Source organism: Acomys russatus, chromosome 7 (genome assembly GCF_903995435.1).
Source record: "Acomys russatus chromosome 7, mAcoRus1.1, whole genome shotgun sequence".
NCBI classification, from domain to species: Eukaryota; Metazoa; Chordata; class Mammalia; order Rodentia; family Muridae; genus Acomys; species Acomys russatus.
Window position 1 is genome coordinate 56,497,630 of NC_067143.1, and position 19,913 is coordinate 56,517,542.

Consider the following 19,913-nt stretch of genomic DNA (forward strand, 5'->3'; position numbering starts at 1 on the left):
GGGGGCGGGTGGACGCTGCCTAGAGACGAGGGAGATGACCAAGCTGCCTATCTTTCGCCTGGGTCAGGGCCAGGACTAGAACCCTACTACATCTCAACTCAGTCTATTTAGTGCAGCTCTTTCTTTGATTTCTGGCCACTCTCAATGCCCCCAGTGCAATCTTAACTCAAGGCAGACGTTTTCCGTGTACAGTCTTCATAGTGAGCAACAGCGGCCTTCTGGGACCCTCTTGGAAGCAGAAGCCTTGGTTTTGGGTTTCAGATAGGAGGTGGATGGTGCCAAGGCGGAAGAAGCTACTGCTACTTAGGCCCTCACAAAAGAGCTGCAAGGAGCTAAGGTAGTTGATACTGTGGTGGTCACTGCAGCCAATGCGGCAGAGCACCGTAACTGCAGCTCCAGGCAGGCTAAGGCACCTGCTCTTTAGCTGGGGACCCTGGGGTGGAACCGGATCACCACTGCCACCTCCAAGTTTTCTAAATCACGAACGATGCTTGACCCCACAGCAGCTACTCACTCCCCCCATCATGTTATCCCCTTCCTCAGGCAGGCGCACAGGCACCCGTGTGTACAACACATACACACACACAGACACAGACACACAGACACACACACACACACACACACACACACAGACACACACACACACACACACACACGAATTTCCAGAACTGGGGGCATTGGTATGAGAGGTGGGCAGCAAAGACGTCTCTAAGAGAAGACTGGAGAACCTAGCGCGGGGGCGAGCCTGGAGAGCAGTCACCCAGGAGCGCGCGCGCGCGCGCGGAACTCTGGAGCGGAGGAGGCGCGCCAAGTGTCACCTGGTGGGACAAAAGCCGCCCAGAGCCTGGGACCGGCTGGAACCAAGGGAAGGCTGTTAGGGAAGTAGAGGGGTAGGGGCCAGGGCAGGGGGCGGGAACCAGGGGGGGCGGGCGATGTGGTGGGCGGGAGCCTGAGCCACCAGCGCTGTGGGAGCAGGTGGAACGCGTGCTGGAGCCCTCTTGGCGGAGCTGAGGGGCACTTCACGGGAGCCATGGATCTGCTCAAGCTGAACCGCAGTGTGCAGGGACCCGGTCCCGGCCCAGGGTCTTCTTTGTGTCGCCCGGATGTCCCCGTTCTCAACAGCAGTAACGCCGGCAACCTCAGCTGCGAGCCCCCTCGTATCCGCGGAACCGGGACCAGAGGTGGGTGCCTTCCTAAGCCCTTCTCATCGCACCCCATAGTACTAATGGAGAACCCGACCTTTACACTGCCAATTGCCCATAGCTTTCCCTGGTAGCACTTCCTCAGCTTCCACACAGGTCCCACCTCTCCACACACTGTGCCCCCCAAGCTCTTATAACTCCATCACACCTTCACACCATCTGGGCCCCTGACCCCATACTTGCTCTGCCATACCCATGACTTCTGGTCATCCCCAAGCTCAGCCCCACACAGCTGGAAAGCAAAGACCTCTTCTTGCCCGCAGGTCTAGCACTCTTTACCTTTAACATCCAGAGCCAGCACTGGAGACCCGGAACAGGTGAAAGAAAGGCAAAAAGAAGGAGGCTGGGTGAGGGCGGGAGCTCTCCGGACTGCCTGAATGGGAGACCAGAGTTGTAATTGTCTCCCACCCAAACTCAGCCTTCCCAAGAAAAGATTCTCAAATCTAAATTTTGCCCGCACTAGAGGATGCTGCCTTTCTTGTTTTCATCTGTCCCCAAACTCCTCCGCTCCCAGAGCCAAGTCCTTCATCTACCCCCATGCCTTCTCTGGATCTCTGAAGGTCTCAGAGTCCCTTCCAAGAGCCAGCTTCCCCTTGCATCGGTCACCCCATCCCTTTGTGTCATCACCTTCACTCCCCACTGCTTTCACTCATCCTGTCTTCAAAGCGGCTCTCACTCCTCCCATCAGCTAACATCTTCATTGCGTCAATGGACATCTTACAACGCATTCTCCCCTTCCCATACTCATGTTTACATGCAATGTTTAAGGACTGTTTGTTAGGCTAAGTGTTGGGGACAACCAGAAAGAACTAGACACAGTCTGCAGTCTCATCAGTCTGCAGCCAACTACACAGGGACAGAGATCACTGGGAAAATCACAGCCTGGAAGTCCCACAAAAGGGTCTGATTGGAATATGGACACCCAAAGGAGTTGGGGGTCTGACGATCTCACTGAGGTTGGAACCTGGGAGCTTGGGTTCATTAAACAGAAAGGAAAGGAGTTAGCGTCTATGTTCAAGAAGTAAGCATTAAAATAAATTATAATCTACATATTTACTTACCCCATAAAACAATCCATGCTTTCTGGGTTTGGCTGTTACCCACTGTCACTTAGATTATTTCATTCAGGAAATATTTATTGAACCAGAAACTGTGCTAGGCAACAAGGAACCGACTTTAACAAAACTGACACAACCCTACTTCATGGAGCTCTGAGTTTATAGGGGAAACAAGCTAGGAACAGCAACTCAAAGAGGAGAAAGATGGTGAATATACAAGAGGGATATCTCCAGCCTGCCCTACCCTTGGGGATTAGGACTGACTTTCTGGGTAGTGGGATATATGTTGAAGTAGAAAAATACAACAGATAGAAGAAGCCCGAAGTGTCTTAGGCAAAGACATTCTGTCTAAAAAGCTCAAAGTTTAAGGCATAGCACGTTTATTGAGTACAACATAGTTTTTGAATGGGTGGAATGTGTACATTAAAGGTACATAATAACACTCAGGCTGGACCAGCTGTACGACCATTTATGGAGCGCTTTATAGCCCTTGCTAAAGAGTGTAGATTTTATCCTGAGGCACTGGGATCCACTGAAGGATTCGGCAGTGCTGCCAGGGTTTGTTGCATGGTGTTGAGAATGGATGGGTGCATGAGATGGAACGCAGGGTACTTTAGAAAGCTATTACATTACACAGATCTGGTTGAAAGATGATGCTAGCTTAGAAGGAGGTGCTGGCGGTAGGGATGTGGAGAAGTGGACGGATCTGAGAGCCACTCCTGGAAATGGAATCAACAGAACCTGAAGATTGATTTAGAAGCAGAGAGGGTGGGTGAGGTCAATGGATGAAATCCAGCTTCTGGTTTGGGAAATTGAAAGGATGTAGGTGGCACATCATGAGGAAGATAATCAGGGAGGGGCTGGGCATGCACTTCATGATAGAATACTTGCCTAGCAACTGCAAGACCCTGGGTCCTGTTCCCAGTAACAAAGGAACAGAAGTAGTTTTGGAAGAGGAGATTATTATAAACTCAGTTTGGAACTCAAAAAGTTCAAACAATGATGGTTACTCACCAAAGCTGTTGGATCCAGAGATCTGAAACTTACCTTGGAGGTCTGAGCTGAAAATATAGACTTGAAAAGTCTTCACCTAGAAGGAGTACTGGGAACCATAGGAATAGGAAAGTTTGTTTCATATATATATATATATATATATATATATATATATATATATATATATATATATATATATATAAAATGAGAACAGGGATCCTACAGAAGCCTGGTATTTAAAAGCAACGCAGAGGGGGAGATTCCACGAAGAGAGTCAAATGAAACAGAACAGTAGCTGTGTCTTTGCAGAATGTGAGGGAAGAGTTTTGACGGAGGTAGAGTAAGTGAGGCCAAATGTCGCTATGATGAGTCAGAGATGAACAAAGCAGCCTCACTGGTGGTGCTCACACACCATAACTACTTCTTAGGAGGAGATGTGGACACCAAGACCTGACTCAGAAGGTGGAGGATTGAGGCTCAGAGAAGGGATTGCAAGGAGTGAACAACAGTACTTAGGCAAAAAATCCACGAAGTAGGGGTGTGAGGGAGAAAAACAATAGGACAGTGGTAAAAATCCTATGGGGTTGAGGAAAGGTAGGGATGTAGCAAAGCATTACCTTTTTAAAAAACAGAATCACTTTTTTTTTTTTTTTTTTTTTCCCAGGCTGACCTCAAAATGGTGGGTTCAAACAACGTCTCTGCATTAGCCCCTAGCATAGCAAGGACTACAGATTTGCTACACCTCGGATGTTTAAAATTAGAGAAGGATCAAGAAAGAGGTTTAAAGGCTCTGATACCAAGGAGGGCAGCCTGTAGAGCCAGGGTCCCTGAAGAAGCAAGATCCATGGTGATTCAGAGCCCACGTACAAGGACCAGTCTTACTTATCTGGAGGCTGTTGCTTGCACACAGCAGGTTGTTGCCCAGGTGCGCAGAAACCACACACAAAGACTGTTGGCCAGTCTCCCTAGAAGAATAACCCCACAGATGCATATGTCAACTGGGCTCACTACAACGCCAGAAAGAAAAATTTGGATGCTGTGCACTTTAGTGTCAGACAAACCTGTGGCTTTACCATTAGCTCAGACGCTGTCCACAGTAAAATGGCCGACAGCAACACCCACATTAGTATTGTCCACACTCATTTAGAAGTTATTTGTCTATCACATGCTAATCTTATTATTACCTACAAAATACCAGCTCCCCATGACTGCTTAAGTAAACCTTCTCCAGGGCTGGAATGGTGGCTCAAGGGTTAAGAGCACTGTCTGCTCTTCAAGAGGTCCTGAGTTCAATTCTCAGCAACCACATGGTGGCTCACAACCATCTGTACCATGATCTGATGCTGTCTTCTGGCATACAGGTGTTCATACAGATAGACAGAGCTCTCATATATATACTAAAATAAATCTTTTTTTTTTAAAAAAAAAAAAAAAAGTAAACATTCTCCAGATATTACCCAGAAAACCATAGACTATCATTCATAAGTACCCAGCTATTTTCAGCTGAGACTCTATGATCACTCAGTTCTCAGCTTTTTCACACAATCAAGGTTAACATCTTAGCTGAGCTAAATGTGTTAACATCTGACATTTATACTCAAATAGCGCCCACACATCCTGGATATTACTACCACCTCCTCTGTCAGGGCCGCCATCACTTGATTCCCCCTCCCCTACCCCCGTTCACATACAGAGCTCTGTGTATAACCCATGATTCCTGAAGATGTCACATACAGACTAAGGTGTGTTTTAGTCTTGGCTATTTTCTTTGCTTATTCCAAAGTCATCACCGTGACTCTTGACTCTTTAAACTTAAGCACGGCCTATAGTCAGTGTGCTCTTACCATTAGACATGGAGATGCTACCTTTCCCCAGTCATCTCACAAAGAAGTAAGGGTTACTTTCACCTACGTCTACGTTGTTCTGAAACACTAGAGTGCTACTCAACACTCTGCTGTTACCGGCTCAGCCTCTGCTTCCTTGCTCAGTGCCACTGATGCTTGGATGTCTCCCTCTCACCCAGCTATTGTCCTCAGCCAGCTGAGCACTACACATGCTCACCGCAGAAGGCTAACATGAGTACCGCACTGCCATCTCTGTTGATGAGTAAGCAGGTCCAGCACACCAGGGGGGAGGCACTGGCTGCTTCAGTCTCTGTGAAGTCTTTCTTAGAAGAACCTGTTTGTTTTGTTTCTAGGTAGGCTGTCATTCATGTGCCTTATGCTGGTTTTGAATAGCTGATCCCCCTCCTGCCTCCAATCCCTGGGATTCCAAGCATGTTCCACCACACGTGATTTAGGGGGTGCAGGGGACCAACCCTTCCAGCTTTGGGCATGCTCTGTAAGCTCTCTACCAGCTGAAGCACGTCCTCAGCTCGTATCTATTACTTGTTTCAGATTATTGTCTTGATTCTTGTGCTCATGCTTTTCTGCCATCATCTGGATGATCACACACACACACACACACACACACACAGGAATGCATATAGTCATACTACCAACACACACAATTTCACATACTCTCTCATAGTGCCCACATACACACTCAAGTACGTGCACACACACACACTACATGTTCACACACATTCGCTATACATTTGCTTGTCACGCTTGCTGTGACTTTATCCTCTTATTTTCAGAAAGTTCCAAGTACACTAAGAACTTCATAGGTGGGTGTGCTGGCACACGCCTTTAATCCCAGCACTCAGGGAGGCAGAGGCAGGTGGATTGCTGTAGGTTTGAGGCCAGTCTGGACTATAAAGTAAGTCTAGGACAGCCAAGGTTGCATCGAGAAACCCTGTCTCAAAAAACAAAACAAAAGAAAAAAAAAAAAGAATTTTATAAAGGGGAAGCCTAGCTTTATCTTTTGGGGTAACCACTAGCCAAGCTCAGGGGCACAGGTGTGAGCGTATCAGATGGAGGTTTGAGGAAGACATGAGTTTCTTAGTGCTTGTGTAGTTCAAACTGTGACACCAGTCTGAACTGTGGTAATTACACTAGGAACTGGTTGCAGAAAGATCCAAAGGGTGTGAAAAAGATGGTGAAACTAAACAGGTTAAGTTGGGTAAAGACAGAAGAAAGTAGACTTGATAAAAACAAAGAATTTTTTTTAATGCCACTTGCTCTTCCCCGCCCCCCCCCCCCCCCCCCCGGCTTCAAGGCCTCTGTAACAAAGACTTCCCTTCCAGAGTTTCTATTTTGTCCTTGAAAGCACGCACACACACACACACACACACACACACCTCAAATTTGTCACACATAACCCTTTCATAACCTGTCCCTTTGGGGAAAAACCATAACTTGATCCAGGCGTGGTGGCATAAGTCTTTAATCTCAGTACTTGGGAAGTAGAGGCAGTAGGATTTCTGTGAGTTCAAAGCCAGCCTGATCTGCACAGGGTCTACATAGAGAAACCCTGAGAGAGAGAGAGAGAGAGAGAGAGAGAGAGAGAGAGAGAGAGAGAGAGAGAGAAAAGAAGAAGAAGAAGAAGAAGGAGGAGGAGGAGGAGGAGGAGGAGGAAGAGTGCTTGAAAAGTACACATACAACAGCAAGAGTGCTGCACTGAAACCAGCCCGTCAAATGCTATTGGTACATCAAGATCCTTTAACATGTGACCCTCCTGAGATGCCCAGGGAGAAAAGAGAGACACTAAAACAAAGTGAGGTGCCATGATGGAATATAAAGGCAGGGGCAAAGAAGCATTTAGACTGATATCTGATTGGGAGAAAAAATAGTATTATGAATGTCGGGGCCTACAGCAGCTGTAGGAGGCAAAACGTTTTAGGTATTCAGAGATCTAAGCAAGTAATGTTACTGCTAAGTCCTGTTTGAGTAATTCTTTTTTAAAGATTTATTTTAGTAGCCGTAGTTGTAGTGTGTGTGTGTGTGTGTGTGTGTGTGTGTGTGTGTGTGTGTGTGTGTAGTATGCAAGGACAAAAAATGACACTTATGCAAACAAAATAGTGCATCAGGTCCCCAGGATCCAGGATCTGGAATTACAAACAGTTGTGAGCCAACTAACATAGAAGTGCTCTTTACATCTTTAAGCCTGCTCTCCAGGCTCCTGTCGAGGATTTCTAATAAGTAACTAAGTAAATAAATAAATAAATCTTATTTGATTCCTACAACAACTTCCAAATAAGCTAGTTATCATTATGAGACCATAATACAGTTTAGAAACTAAACCAAGAGTCAGCAAAGAGAAGAGGGCTAGCAGTTAAAGAAGAGAAGGGTGTATCTCTGGCCCCTTCCTACCCCACAGTGTAGAAGACTTTGTCCCATCCTCTCTTCAAGTGCCAATCTCCTTGACATTGAGACTATGGGTATGGATGACTCAGTCCACTTCAATTCAATGCAATTTTGTTCAGGTTTGCATGCTTATAATACAGGTCCAAAGACGAGTCTGTCTCCAAATAGACAATGACACAAATGAATGGGTCACCCTCCCATCTCTTCTGACTCAGCCAGCAACATTGATCTCTCCTGGGGCTCCCACAGCTTCCTGTACATCTCTCAACCTCACTGCTTATCACACTTGTGTGGCAATTACCAGTTGAAGCATCTCAGATTTCCTCTCTACTGTAAGCTCTCAGATGGCAGGGAGTTTGTCATAGTCACCTCTTTGTCCCCAGTGTATGACACAAAGGGTGTTCTCTGCAAATGTCTACTGAGTGAGAATTAATGTTTGGAGAATATCAAAGTACAAGCCAGAAAGAAAAAAAAGAGGGTTCTAATAAGTGTGTTGGGAATATAGGACATGCATGGGTCAAAGAAGTGGGAGTTAGCTCCAAATGAGGTGTTCAGGATAGCCCTTCCAAAGCAGTAGCAATCAGTTTGATTCTTGGTGGGTGAGGGATTTATAGATATTTAGCAAATTTAGGGAATAGGTTTGTGATGGGGGTGGAAGCAGTGGGGGGGAGGTTTGAAAAGAGTATTCTTCCCAAAGTTGAGAAACCAGCTTAAGAAAAGAGTCACGAGTGCTCATGATGCACTCAAAAAACTTAGTCATCAAGAGGCTTGAGTGGGAGCAGCACTGAAAGGAGGTGACAGTCCTGAAGGAGGGGTTGTAGATAGAACAGAGTAGTGGATGGCTTTTCTCTTGCTTTGTTTTGGTTTTTAGTGAAGACAGATATGATCCAACATGGTTCTAAGGGGAGTGAATGGTCAAAGGTACATGGAACTCCAGGGACATGGTCAGAAATTTCTTTTTTAAGATTTATTTATTTAGGTATTTTATGTATATAAGTACGCTGCTCTGTCTGCATGTACATCCACACATCAGAGCAGGGCATCAGATCCCATTATAGATGGTTGCTGGGAACTGAACTTATGACCTCTAGAAGAGCAACCAGTGCTCTTAACTGCTGAGGTATCTCTCCAGCACCCAGATTAGTGACTTTAAGAATAAGTATCCAACCAGTGATTCCCTAAAGTGTTCACATAGAAAAGCAAGCATGGGACCAACCATAAAGAGAGATGAACTTTTCCAAGGAAGAGTAGGGTTAGGCCAACTCAACTAAGCCTCAGCATGTTTGACGATAAAGCATTTACTGCCATCGTTGTCATCATCGTCGTCGTCATCATCATCATCATCATCATCATCGTCGTCGTCATCGTCATCATCGTCATCATCATCATCATCATCAGTTTACTAACTACATTGTCCCTGGAGATTAGAGAGTGCTCTCAAGGTGTCAGGACCTAGGTGGATATTTTGTTTGGGGAGTGAAGTGGGATCTGGGGTCTAAACGAATGGGGCTCAGATTCTCCTACAACCGCCTCTCTTTTCTACCCAGAACTGGAGCTGGCCGTTAGAGTCACCCTCTATGCTGTGATCTTTCTTATGAGTGTTGGAGGGAATGTGCTCATCATTGTGGTCCTGGGACTGAGCCGGCGCCTGAGAACTGTCACTAACGCCTTCCTGCTCTCCCTGGCGGTCAGCGACCTCCTGCTGGCTGTGGCTTGCATGCCTTTCACACTCCTGCCCAACCTCATGGGCACGTTCATCTTCGGCACAGTCATCTGCAAGGCTGTTTCCTACCTCATGGGTAGGTGAGACAAACACTATCTCCCCCTTCGCCCTCTCCCTAAAGTCCAACAGGTTTTTTTTCCTGTTGGGGATGGAGGAAATCGTGCTGGTGAGAATGCAGGGGGCGTGTCTCCCAACATGACCCCTTCCTTCCTTTACCATTGTTTAGGGGTATCAGTGAGTGTGTCCACGTTAAATCTGGTGGCCATCGCCCTGGAGCGGTACAGCGCCATCTGCCGACCACTCCAAGCACGAGTGTGGCAGACACGCTCTCACGCAGCTCGGGTGATCTTAGCCACGTGGCTGCTGTCTGGACTGCTTATGGTACCCTACCCTGTGTACACGGCGGTGCAACCAGTGGGACCTCGAGTGCTGCAGTGCGTGCATCGCTGGCCCAGTGCGCGTGTCCGACAAACATGGTGAGGGCACCCACTTCCCTATTTTAGGAAGTCCTTTTTCCATCTCCGCCAGATGCTTACACGCCCCTCCCCTTCTCCCCCCCCCCCCCCCCCCCCCCCCCGCCCAGAGCAGTCCTTCAGCTCCTCCAAGAATGTTCTTGCCGAGCCCCATTCTGCACTCCCGCGTTTGGAACTCCAATTTAGGGCCTCTTCGCCAGTCTCTTGGCCTTCCCAGCTGGAATCCCCAAACTTTACCCCTGCCTCACTAGACATTGCAGTTTTTGCCTCTTCTCCTGTGAGTGGCTGCAAGGGGACAGTGATCGGTCTGTGTTGTGTCTCCAGGTCAGTGCTGCTGCTAATGCTTTTGTTCTTCATTCCGGGTGTGGTTATGGCGGTGGCCTATGGGCTCATCTCTCGAGAGCTCTACCTAGGGCTTCGCTTTGATGGTGACAACGATAGCCAGACCCAAAGCCGAGTCCGAAACCAAGGAGGCCTGCCGGGTGGGGCAGCACCAGGTGGGTGAAAAGTGTGAGGGGGCGGGGCTTTGGTGATAGGCATGACCTCCTCACTTGGGTGGATCTAAAAGAAGCTTAACAAGGAGGCAGGAAGCCCATGGTGAAAGCTGTGGGGAAGAGGTTGGGCTTCAGCTTAAGAGAAGTCGGCCTTCTGCTTTGGTTATACCCTCTGTGCTCTGTGCTTAGGGCCTGTCCACCAGAACGGGGCTTGCCGGCCTGAGACCAGCCTGACTGGGGAAGACAGCGATGGCTGCTACGTCCAACTACCACGTTCCAGAGTGGAAATGGCAACGCTGACCACGCCCACTCCTGGGCCAGGCCCTGGTCCTAGGCCCAACCAGGCCAAGCTGCTGGCTAAGAAACGGGTGGTGCGAATGCTGCTGGTGATCGTTATGCTGTTCTTCCTGTGTTGGCTGCCCGTCTACAGCGCCAACACATGGCGCGCCTTCGATAGCTCAGGAGCGCACCGAGCGCTCTCTGGGGCCCCTATCTCTTTCATCCACCTGCTGAGCTATGCCTCCGCCTGTGTCAACCCCCTGGTCTACTGTTTCATGCACCGCCGCTTTCGCCAAGCCTGCCTGGATACATGTGCCCGCTGTTGTCCACGACCTCCACGAGCTCGCCCCCGGCCTCTTCCGGATGAGGATCCTCCTACCCCCTCCATCGCTTCTCTGTCCAAGCTAAGCTATACCACCATCAGCACCCTGGGGCCTGGCTGAGGGGTTGAGGTAGTGGAGGGTGAGACAAGATAATCCCTAAACTGACATATCCAAACACATAAGAAACACAAACCGGGACTGATTAATCCTAGCGGACACCCGACCCCATGGACAGACCCCTACACACAGAAAAATTGTATCCTTGCTGCCCTCACCTGAACAGGAATCACACAAGAAAGGAGGCATACTTCTGATACGGAACTGACTCCCACCCTAACTGCCTGGCACTGACCCCACTACATAGACGGACACAATGTCCGTCCGTAGCAGTGAATTTTCCCTACACAAGGGAAACTCTGAAAGGCCGACTGGCTCCTCACATGTGCCCATTAATGACTATTCTATAGCACCCATAGCCTAGTGCGGAACTGACTCAGGACACGGCAAGCTGTCCCCTGTTTGACCTCATCATTGCCTTCCAATACACAGCACTGAAATATCAACCAGCCTGATCACATGCCTTCCTGAGCTGCGGCGGATCATTCAAGGACTGAAAAGTCCCCTCATCCCTTTCTATTAGGGACTGCGGGAAGTCCCCCTCCCTCCTGCCCCTCCTCCCTCACCAGACCTAGCATCCTCCTGGACTTCCTGAGCTTCGGCAGGTAGGCGAGCAGGTGCAGCTTACGTGAAGTTTCTTCATCTATTTGCTCCCGTGACGACTCAACCCCTGCGTCCAACCTTGTGCAAAAGCACTTGTTATGAGGATAGATAGGAGTGACCGAATCAGTTCTGGATTCTCATCTTGAACCAACCCATACTCCTCCAGTGATGTGGTAGCGGGGATTCAATATGGCAGATGGGATATCCGTGACACTTCATGGCTTCTGAGCACATTCTCCCATTTGGTGACATTGTTAAAGTACTAAGTTAGCAGCTGCTTGTTAATCTTTTGATGAAAAGATAAAAGATGAAAGACTGCATAAGACTCAGATTATTCAATGTGTGTTTGAATCGCCAAGAATCAGACTGTGACAGGTACATAGAAGTTAATTCAAGAGAGGTCTTTTTTTATTACATACTTGATTTCCTTTAATGTCAGAAACTGGCCAAGAAACAATAGTTGAACAGTTCACTAGATGTAGCAACAAAGAGACCCGGGGGTGATGGGATGGGGTGTAGGACTGGAGGTCAGTGTAAGTCTCAGAGCCCAACTTCCCTTTTGACCATAAAACTCCAGAGACAGACAGAGAGCAGCAACCTCAGCACTTCATAGAGAGGTGGGGGAGGAAGAAGAAGAGGAAGGGGAGCGGAGGATGGACAAGGATAATCAGAGGCAAACTATTGGAAGAGGAGAGATCTTTGATGCTTAGTCAGGGTTACTAGTGCTGTGATGAGACACCATGACCAAAAGCCAGTTTGAGAGGAAAGGTATATTTGGCTTACACTTCCATATGCTAGCCCGTTATCGAAGAAAGTCAGGACAGGAACTCAAACAGGGCAGGAACCCGGAGGCAGGAGCTGATGCAGAGGCCATGGAGGTGTGCTGCTTACTGGCTTGCTCCCCATGGGTTGCTCAACCAGCTTTCTTATAGAACCTAGGACCAGGGATGGTCCCCGCACAATGGGCTGGGGCCTCTCCCATATGAATCCTTAATTAAGAAAATGTCCTCCAGGCTTATATACAGCCAGGCCTTATGGAGGCATTTTCTTAATTGAGGGTCTCTCTTCTCATATGACTTTAGCTTTCATCAAGTTGACATAAAACTCTAGCACACAGACAAAAACAAAACAAAAAGGAAAAGTCTTAATTTAATTTAGGGGAAAATAGAAATAATTTTAGTGGGCCAGCAATGGCTCAGCAAGTAAAAATACCTCCTAATCACCGAATAACCTGAGTTCAATGAGTTCAGTCCCTGGGTCTGTTGATGGGAGGAGAGAATTGACTCCTCAAAGTTGTCCTCTGGCCTTCACCTATGCACTGTGGCTTGTGTACCTGCACTCACACATGCACCATACCACATGGCAATATTTAATCATTTTAAAATAAGAAATAACCACTAACAGCTCCTCAGCTAGGGTCTGGTACCTCATGAGCCCTTCCTTCTCCATGCTGAGTGTTGAGATAGAAGAGTCCAGGAGGACTTTGTGGTAAATAGACTCTAAATACACTGTATTCATGTAGGAAATGTTCAAAGAATAAATTTTTAAATTTGTGTAAAAAAAAAAAAACAATACTGATATAAACTCTGAGGTGGAAGCAGGTAGACCCAAGTTTTATGAGACATAAGGTATACAAAATTTTGATGCCTTTACTAAAGAAAAAAATAGACAAAGTTATGTATATATAAAATTGCTAGGTTCCTGACCCAGCACCTTGGAGAAAAGGTCTGAACAAGCAAGGAGCTCTGAAATGAACATTTCACTAGCCTTGTCTACCATCCACACAGGAGAAAGGCTGGACAGAGGGAAGAGCAGTGAAAACAGACAACGGGCCCTCTGTTCACTATTACAGGGTCGTTCCCAACCATCGCTTCTCCTGGGTTCTGGGCTGTGAAAGGCTGGGGGAAGGAAGAAAATGAAGGAGAAGGCGTTCCAAGCTGTCAACTTAAGACCGTGCTATTTAAAAATAGAATCCCAGCTGGCCTGAGGAGCTGGAGGGAGATATTAGGCCTTACTCTCACGCCAGCTTTTCCATGGGAGCAGAAACAGGCTGTGCTTCTAAAGGGGTGATGAGGGTGGCTTCTCTGCCTGGAAGGCATTGGCTCCTGAGGGGAGGGGAGAGAGAGAGAGAGAGAGAGAGAGAGAGAGAGAGAGAGAGAGAGAGAGAGAGAGAGAGAGAGAGAAGGAGCTGGGGTGAGGGAGGACTGAATGTAGCCTCTTTGAGCTCCAGTGTGAACCTAAGTTCTGTAGCCAGGCTTAACCTTGAACCAAGTACAGGGCATAGCCTGAGACACAGCACTGCGCATGCTGAAACCCTTTCACTCACAGAACACGCATGCCTCTATCATCCCACTCTGTGCACTCTCCAGTCATCAGATGTAAAGTCCCTCGCACCTCCCATGTGTTTGGTGTTTGTTGCAACTTGGCAAATCATGTCTGGTGCAGAATCAATGTCACTGTCCTCATGAGCCCCTGCTTGGTCATTCTAGAAGGCTTGTCTGCTCAATATTTCCCATGAGCCCCTGCTTGGTCACTCTAGAAGGCTTGTCTGCTCAGTATTTCCCATGAGCCCCCTGCTTGGTCACTCTAGAAGGCTGGTCTGCTCAGTATTTCCCATGAGCCCCTGCTTGGTCATTCTAGAAGGCTTGTCTGCTCAGTATCTCCCATGAGCCCCCTGCTTGGTCACTCTAGAAGGCTTGTCTGCTCAGTATTTCTTTTCACTGCATTCTCTCTCCTGGCCGTTATTTGTGTGCCTGCCTCATTTCTCTCTTGGGCTGGAAACAGGATGATACAACAGGAAGATGACAGAGCCAGGTGACAGAGGAGGTGCTGGGGAAATCTGATGCTTCCTGGTGCTCTGTGACAGGCATTTAGACAGATTCCTTGATGTCTTCCCAAGACCCTTCCGCAGAGCAGTTCTCCTCTTTCAGCAGTGAGGAAAGAGGAGCTGGAGAAGCTTTGGGGAGTTATATAAGCCTCCGCATCTAGAAGAGAGGCCAGAACTGAGCTTAGGTACCTGACCCCAAAGCCTTCCTTCTTTGTCACGGGGCTTGGATTCTTCAAGCCCTGAAGCACTAGCCAACGTGTGTGGTGTGAAGTGGGGCATGGTGGCGCACATCTTTAATCTCAACACCAGAGGCAGAGGCAGGCAGATCTCTGTGAGTTCAAGGCCAGCCTGCTCTACAAAGTCAGTTATAGGATAGTCAGGGCTACACAGTGAGACCCTGTCAAAAATATATATGTGTGTGTGTATGTGTGTGTGTGTGTGTGTGAGTGTGTGTGTGTGTGTGTGTGTGTGTGTGTGTGTGTGATTTTCTTCAAGTTCTCTCAGTGAGTTTCAGTCCCAACTGTCCAACAGGAATAATTACTTCAAATGAAGTAATATAGTGAGCCTGGAATGGCATACAACAACAAAAAACAAGCAAACAAAAACAAACAAACAACAAGAAATGGCACACAACATAAGTGTTGAACATGAAATTACTCTGTGACCTGGAGGGGAAAATATCAGCAACAAACCAGCCCTCTGCAGATGGACAGTCTGTCGTTTTGATGTGGAGTGACCTCCCAAATGCCCAAGGATTAAATAAAGCCATAGTGTCCAGCTTTATCATATTAGGAAGTGGTGAAAAGTGTGTACAGGGGAGGGAGGCATAGGTGAGAAAAACTGTGTGTGTCTGTACTTAAGTTCACATGGCTGTGGGTCCACATGTACATATGAGTACATGTGTGTATGTGTGTGTGCCTGCATAACGTGTGTGCCAGCGTGTGGAGATGGGTCAAGCTCAGATGTCTTTCCCCAGGAGCCACTCACCTTGTTTTTTTTTTTGGGACAGGGTCTCTCACTGACTTGGAATAGTAGGCTAGCCAGAGAACCATAGGGAGCCAGCTGTCCTCACATCTCTTTAAGGATGGGCCTGACAGCGTGCACTTCTGTGCCTGGGTTTTGGATCTAGCCCAGATCCTCACATTTGCACAGCAAGTACTTTATCGACTGAGCCGTCTCCCCCTCAGCCTAGAACCTGTTACATGAAAATCTGCCTCTATCTCCTAACTGCCCCAGCCCCCAACCTAAACATGTTAAGGAGAAGGGGCTTAGTTGGAAGTCTTCAGGTCTTTGGAGGTGTGTCTACATGGGGATTTTGGAATGCTATACCACAGCCCCCCACCATGATTTACTGCTCCTGCACAGCCTAAAAGCAATGGGACTTGGACTGTTTAGTGGCCCTCCAGTTTAATTCATGGGACAACACCTCAACAAGCTGTGAGCCAAACAAACTTTTCTTGCTTGTTTGTTTGTTTGTTTGTTTGTTTGTTTGTTTTTCAAGACTGCTTTTCTTTGTGTAGCCCTGGCTGTCCTGGAACTCACTTTAGATCAGGAAGGCTTTGAATTTGGAGATTCACCTTCCTCAGCCTCCCAAGTGCTGGGATTAAAGAAAAGTGTGTGCCACTACCACCAAGCTCACTTTTCTTCTTTACAAGGTCATTGTTTCAGGTAATTTGTTATGGTAACAGGAAACTGACTTATACACATAGCCATCTACAACTGAAAGTAACAGAGCTCTTAAAGAGGAGAGTCAGAACCTGCTATATATGATACTAGAAAGTAAAGTCAATAATTGACTCCATCTCTGCCTGACCACATAGCGCATGCTCCTTTCATCATAAATCTTGATTCTGGTTTCCCAGGGGAGAGGATCATTCAGGGATGAACCCCAGGGTTCAAAGCAGAGACCAGATATTATATTTGTAGCTGTGCAGGCTTGAATCCCTCAGCAGCCCTTGCTCTATTCTCTCCACTCCTAAAGGAGGCCCCTTGGAAACCATCTTCCATGACACAAAAGCACTGGGCGGTATCCTGGAAACCCCATCACTTGACATCTCCCAAGAAGGCAGGGTTCATAGCTGTGTCTCAGAGATGACTGGCGGTAAGCAAGAGGGGAAGAACTGTACCCATGAGAGCATACATACAGACTTCCTGTCACAGACATCTGCAGTCAGAGACAAATGCCAACCGGCCAAATCTGACGAGTGCAGAGAGGAAGATGAGTTATAGCTCTTAGTTAGAGGTGTCTCTGGGAAGTGGAAGAGGAAACAAATCAAGAGGTCTGGCGAAGGCAGGAGGACCTGTGTTGGCCTTGCTGGTGAGGCCCAGTGGATGTGTGGGACGCTCCAGTAAACCACAGCCCTTCTTGTAGATCAAACCCCAAGCCTTTGGCTGCTGCTTGCTCCCTGGACCTCAGCTAGTACTTTCTCAAGTTTAGAGGGGTACGTGATCAGCCAGAACCTTGACTTCTCACCAGCAACATACAGAGAGAGCATCGCCTCCCTTTGGGTAGGACCTAGGCTGTTGGGAGTAGACTTTTCCAACCCTGCCATGCAGCCATATCTTGAAGACAGGAAACAGTTAATGAGTCAGAGCCACTGAAGTAGAATCTGTCTTAATCAAACAGTTTTGGACGTCAGAACCCCAAGTAGGCATAGAAGCAGTGATTGATAAGAACTGGAAGGCTGCTGAGGAATGTGGACATGGAGGGTAAGGTTAGCTAAAGATAAGGCGTCCAGTTTCTCAGGGCAAAGCAAGCAGACGCTGAGAAACACGGAAGAGGCAAAAAGCCAAGAGCATTCTACAATGGACGATAGGACCTCAAGCGTATTTTAAGAGACAAGCTTGCCTAGCTGAATGTGTGCGAGGAAGGACTGCTGGGAAGGTCTTGCCCGAACAGAGGCAAGGCCTTCCAGGAAGAGCACAGCTTGTGGCCAAGGAGGACTCATTCCATTCTTGTCTGATCCACAGATGACATCCTGATGTTTCCAAATTTAGCAATATAGTTTTTCTTTCCCTGAAATAATAGGGTATAATTTCATGTCATTTGAAACTCAGCCCATAAGCAGCCTTCATAAGGACCTATAATTCATCACACACATACACACACACACACACACACACACACACACACACACACACACACCAAAAACAAACAAACAAACAAAAAAACCCACAAAAGCAATTCAGAGGAGCGGTGATGGTAAGCCTGACCTTAAGAGACATTTTTAATTGCTACAGCCAAGGAAAGCGAGGGTCTTTATGTGGATCTGGGAGACGGCAGCTGCATTTTGCCAACCTAGAATCATGGTGCAGCACAAACAAGAGCCACACAACAGATGAAGGGATGTGGCCAGAAGAGGCCAATGTGTATCTATGGCACGGGGAGCTAAGACCACAGCTGTGATATAATAGACGCCCCTGGTGCTTAGCCTACTGCACGGCCATTTACCAACTCAATCAGCTGAGTTCATGGAGTCTTGTGGAAAAGTGGGAGGAAGGGTAAAAGGAGCCAGAGGGGTCAAGACCTGCAAAGTAACGCAGGCCCGAGCAGGCACACAGAGATTGAACCATCAACCAAAGAGTATGCATGGGCTGGACCTAAACACCCAAGCATATGTAGCAAATATGCAGCTTGGTCAACATCTGGGTCTCCTAACAGTGGGAGTAGGGGCGGTCTCGGACTCTGTTGCCTGTCTCTGGATCCCTTTCCCCTACCTGGGCTGCCTGTCAGGCCTCTGTGGAAGAGGATATGCTTACTCCTACTGCAACTTGAAACGCCAGGGTGGGTTGGTATCCTTGGGGGCCTTCCCTTCTCTGAGAAGAAGGAACAGGAAGCTGGGAGTGAAGGAGGTGGGCATGAGGTGCGACTGGGAGTAGAGGAGGGAGGGGGTGGGGATCAGGCTGTAAAGTGATTAAATGAATAAATAAAATAAACAAAAAAAAGAAAGAAAGAAAGAAAGAAAGAAGAAAGAGTGCAAGCTCAGCGGCCTGGAGAGATGGCTCTCACTGGTTTAGAGCACTGGCTGCTCTTCCAGAAGACCCAGGTTCAACTTCCAACACCCACATGGCAACTTAAAACTGTAACTCCTGTTGCAGGGGATTCAATGCCCTCATACAGATATGCATGCAGTTAAGACACCAATGTACATAAAATAAAAACAAATTATGTAAAAAAGAAAACTACAAGCTCAGTATGAGTGAGTGTTAGAAGTCCCAGCAGCGAGACAGTTCTACTAACAACCACACACATAATTCAAAGTAAAGATGATGGTTCATTATATCCCTATGAAGAGTCCAGCAAATGTCTGCTCCCCACGAGTGCTCCAATCTCACGGTGAGTTTGTCAGCCATAGGTGTGCATGAAGAGCCAACTAATTTCCCAACACAAAGACCAGTGGAGTGCCCAGCCCCATGCCTTGTTGTACCTATGTCCTTGCTACCAGGAAGAATCATTTTCAAATCTCTTATCCATTTATTTATTTATTTATGTACTATTTACTTATTTAATCATCTTCAAATCTTTAAACAGGCTGCCTATATTACCGCTGTTTGTGTGTGTGTGTGTGTGTGTGTGTGTGTGTGTGTGTGTCAAAATGATTACTGACCAACATAGAAAATGAGGATTTAACTGAATTTTTATTAGCAGCCCATAATACACACATACACACACACACACGTGCGCGCACATACACACACACACACACACACACACACACACACACACACACACACACCTTAGCATCATTTTCTTCCCAATATAATTAGCTATAATTAAATATCAATTAAGGCAACCAGGCTTCAACATAATACTCAGCTGTGGTCTCTTGCTTCCTTGTAGACTCCTTTTCGTGTCTCTGTATACTCCCTTCTCATTTCAGGACTGACCTAGATAACCTACAGAACATCAACATACTTAACAAATGCAGGATCCAGCCATGTTCGTATGACTCAGTCTCACCTCACTTACTCCAACGTCTCTTATACCCAACCTTTAAATTCGTTTATATTTTATTTCACATGACTTATTTGTTTATTCATTTTTGAGGTGTGATTTTCATAGGCCAGGCTGGTCCCAAGCTCTTTGTGTAGCCTAGGAGCATGTAGCCTAGAATGACCTTGAACACATGATCTTTTTACCTCCACCTCTAGAGTGCTGGTGTCACAGGGGGGTCTACCACCATGTCTACTTTATGTGGTGCTAAAAATTGAACTAAAGTCTCGTGCATGGTGGGTAAAAGCCCTATCAACTGAGTTGTATCCTTAGCTCTTACAGCTTTTTGAATTAATACTGAGTTTTGAAAATACTATGGATTCTAAGCCCTGTGTTTTGAAAATATTATGGCTGAGAGTGTACCTCAGAGATAGAATGTTTATATAGCATTCACTGGAGGCCTGCCTACAACCCCATCACCACAAAAATAAGTAAATATACAAGTAAAATAAGTTCCAGGAATGGTAGCCTAGGCCTGTAATCTAAGCATTTAGGATTTAGAAGTAAAATGATTGACAGCCCAAAGCCAGCCTGTCTATCTAGAAGATTTTGTCAGATGTATGCATGAAAGAGAAAGTTTT

General features: G+C 47.1%; 1 protein-coding gene across 1 annotated transcript; it reads left to right on the forward strand.

The window, feature by feature from the left end:
- Nucleotides 1-915: 915 nt before the first annotated feature.
- On the forward strand, nt 916-11,066 carry Cckbr (cholecystokinin B receptor). The gene is given in 4 exon segments (XM_051149133.1): nt 916-1,181; nt 9,048-9,299; nt 9,450-9,699; nt 10,021-11,066. Coding segments are annotated over 4 exon segments (1,545 nt in total). The 5' UTR covers nt 916-1,030; the 3' UTR covers nt 10,913-11,066.
- The last annotated feature ends 8,847 nt before the right edge of the window (nt 11,067-19,913 follow it).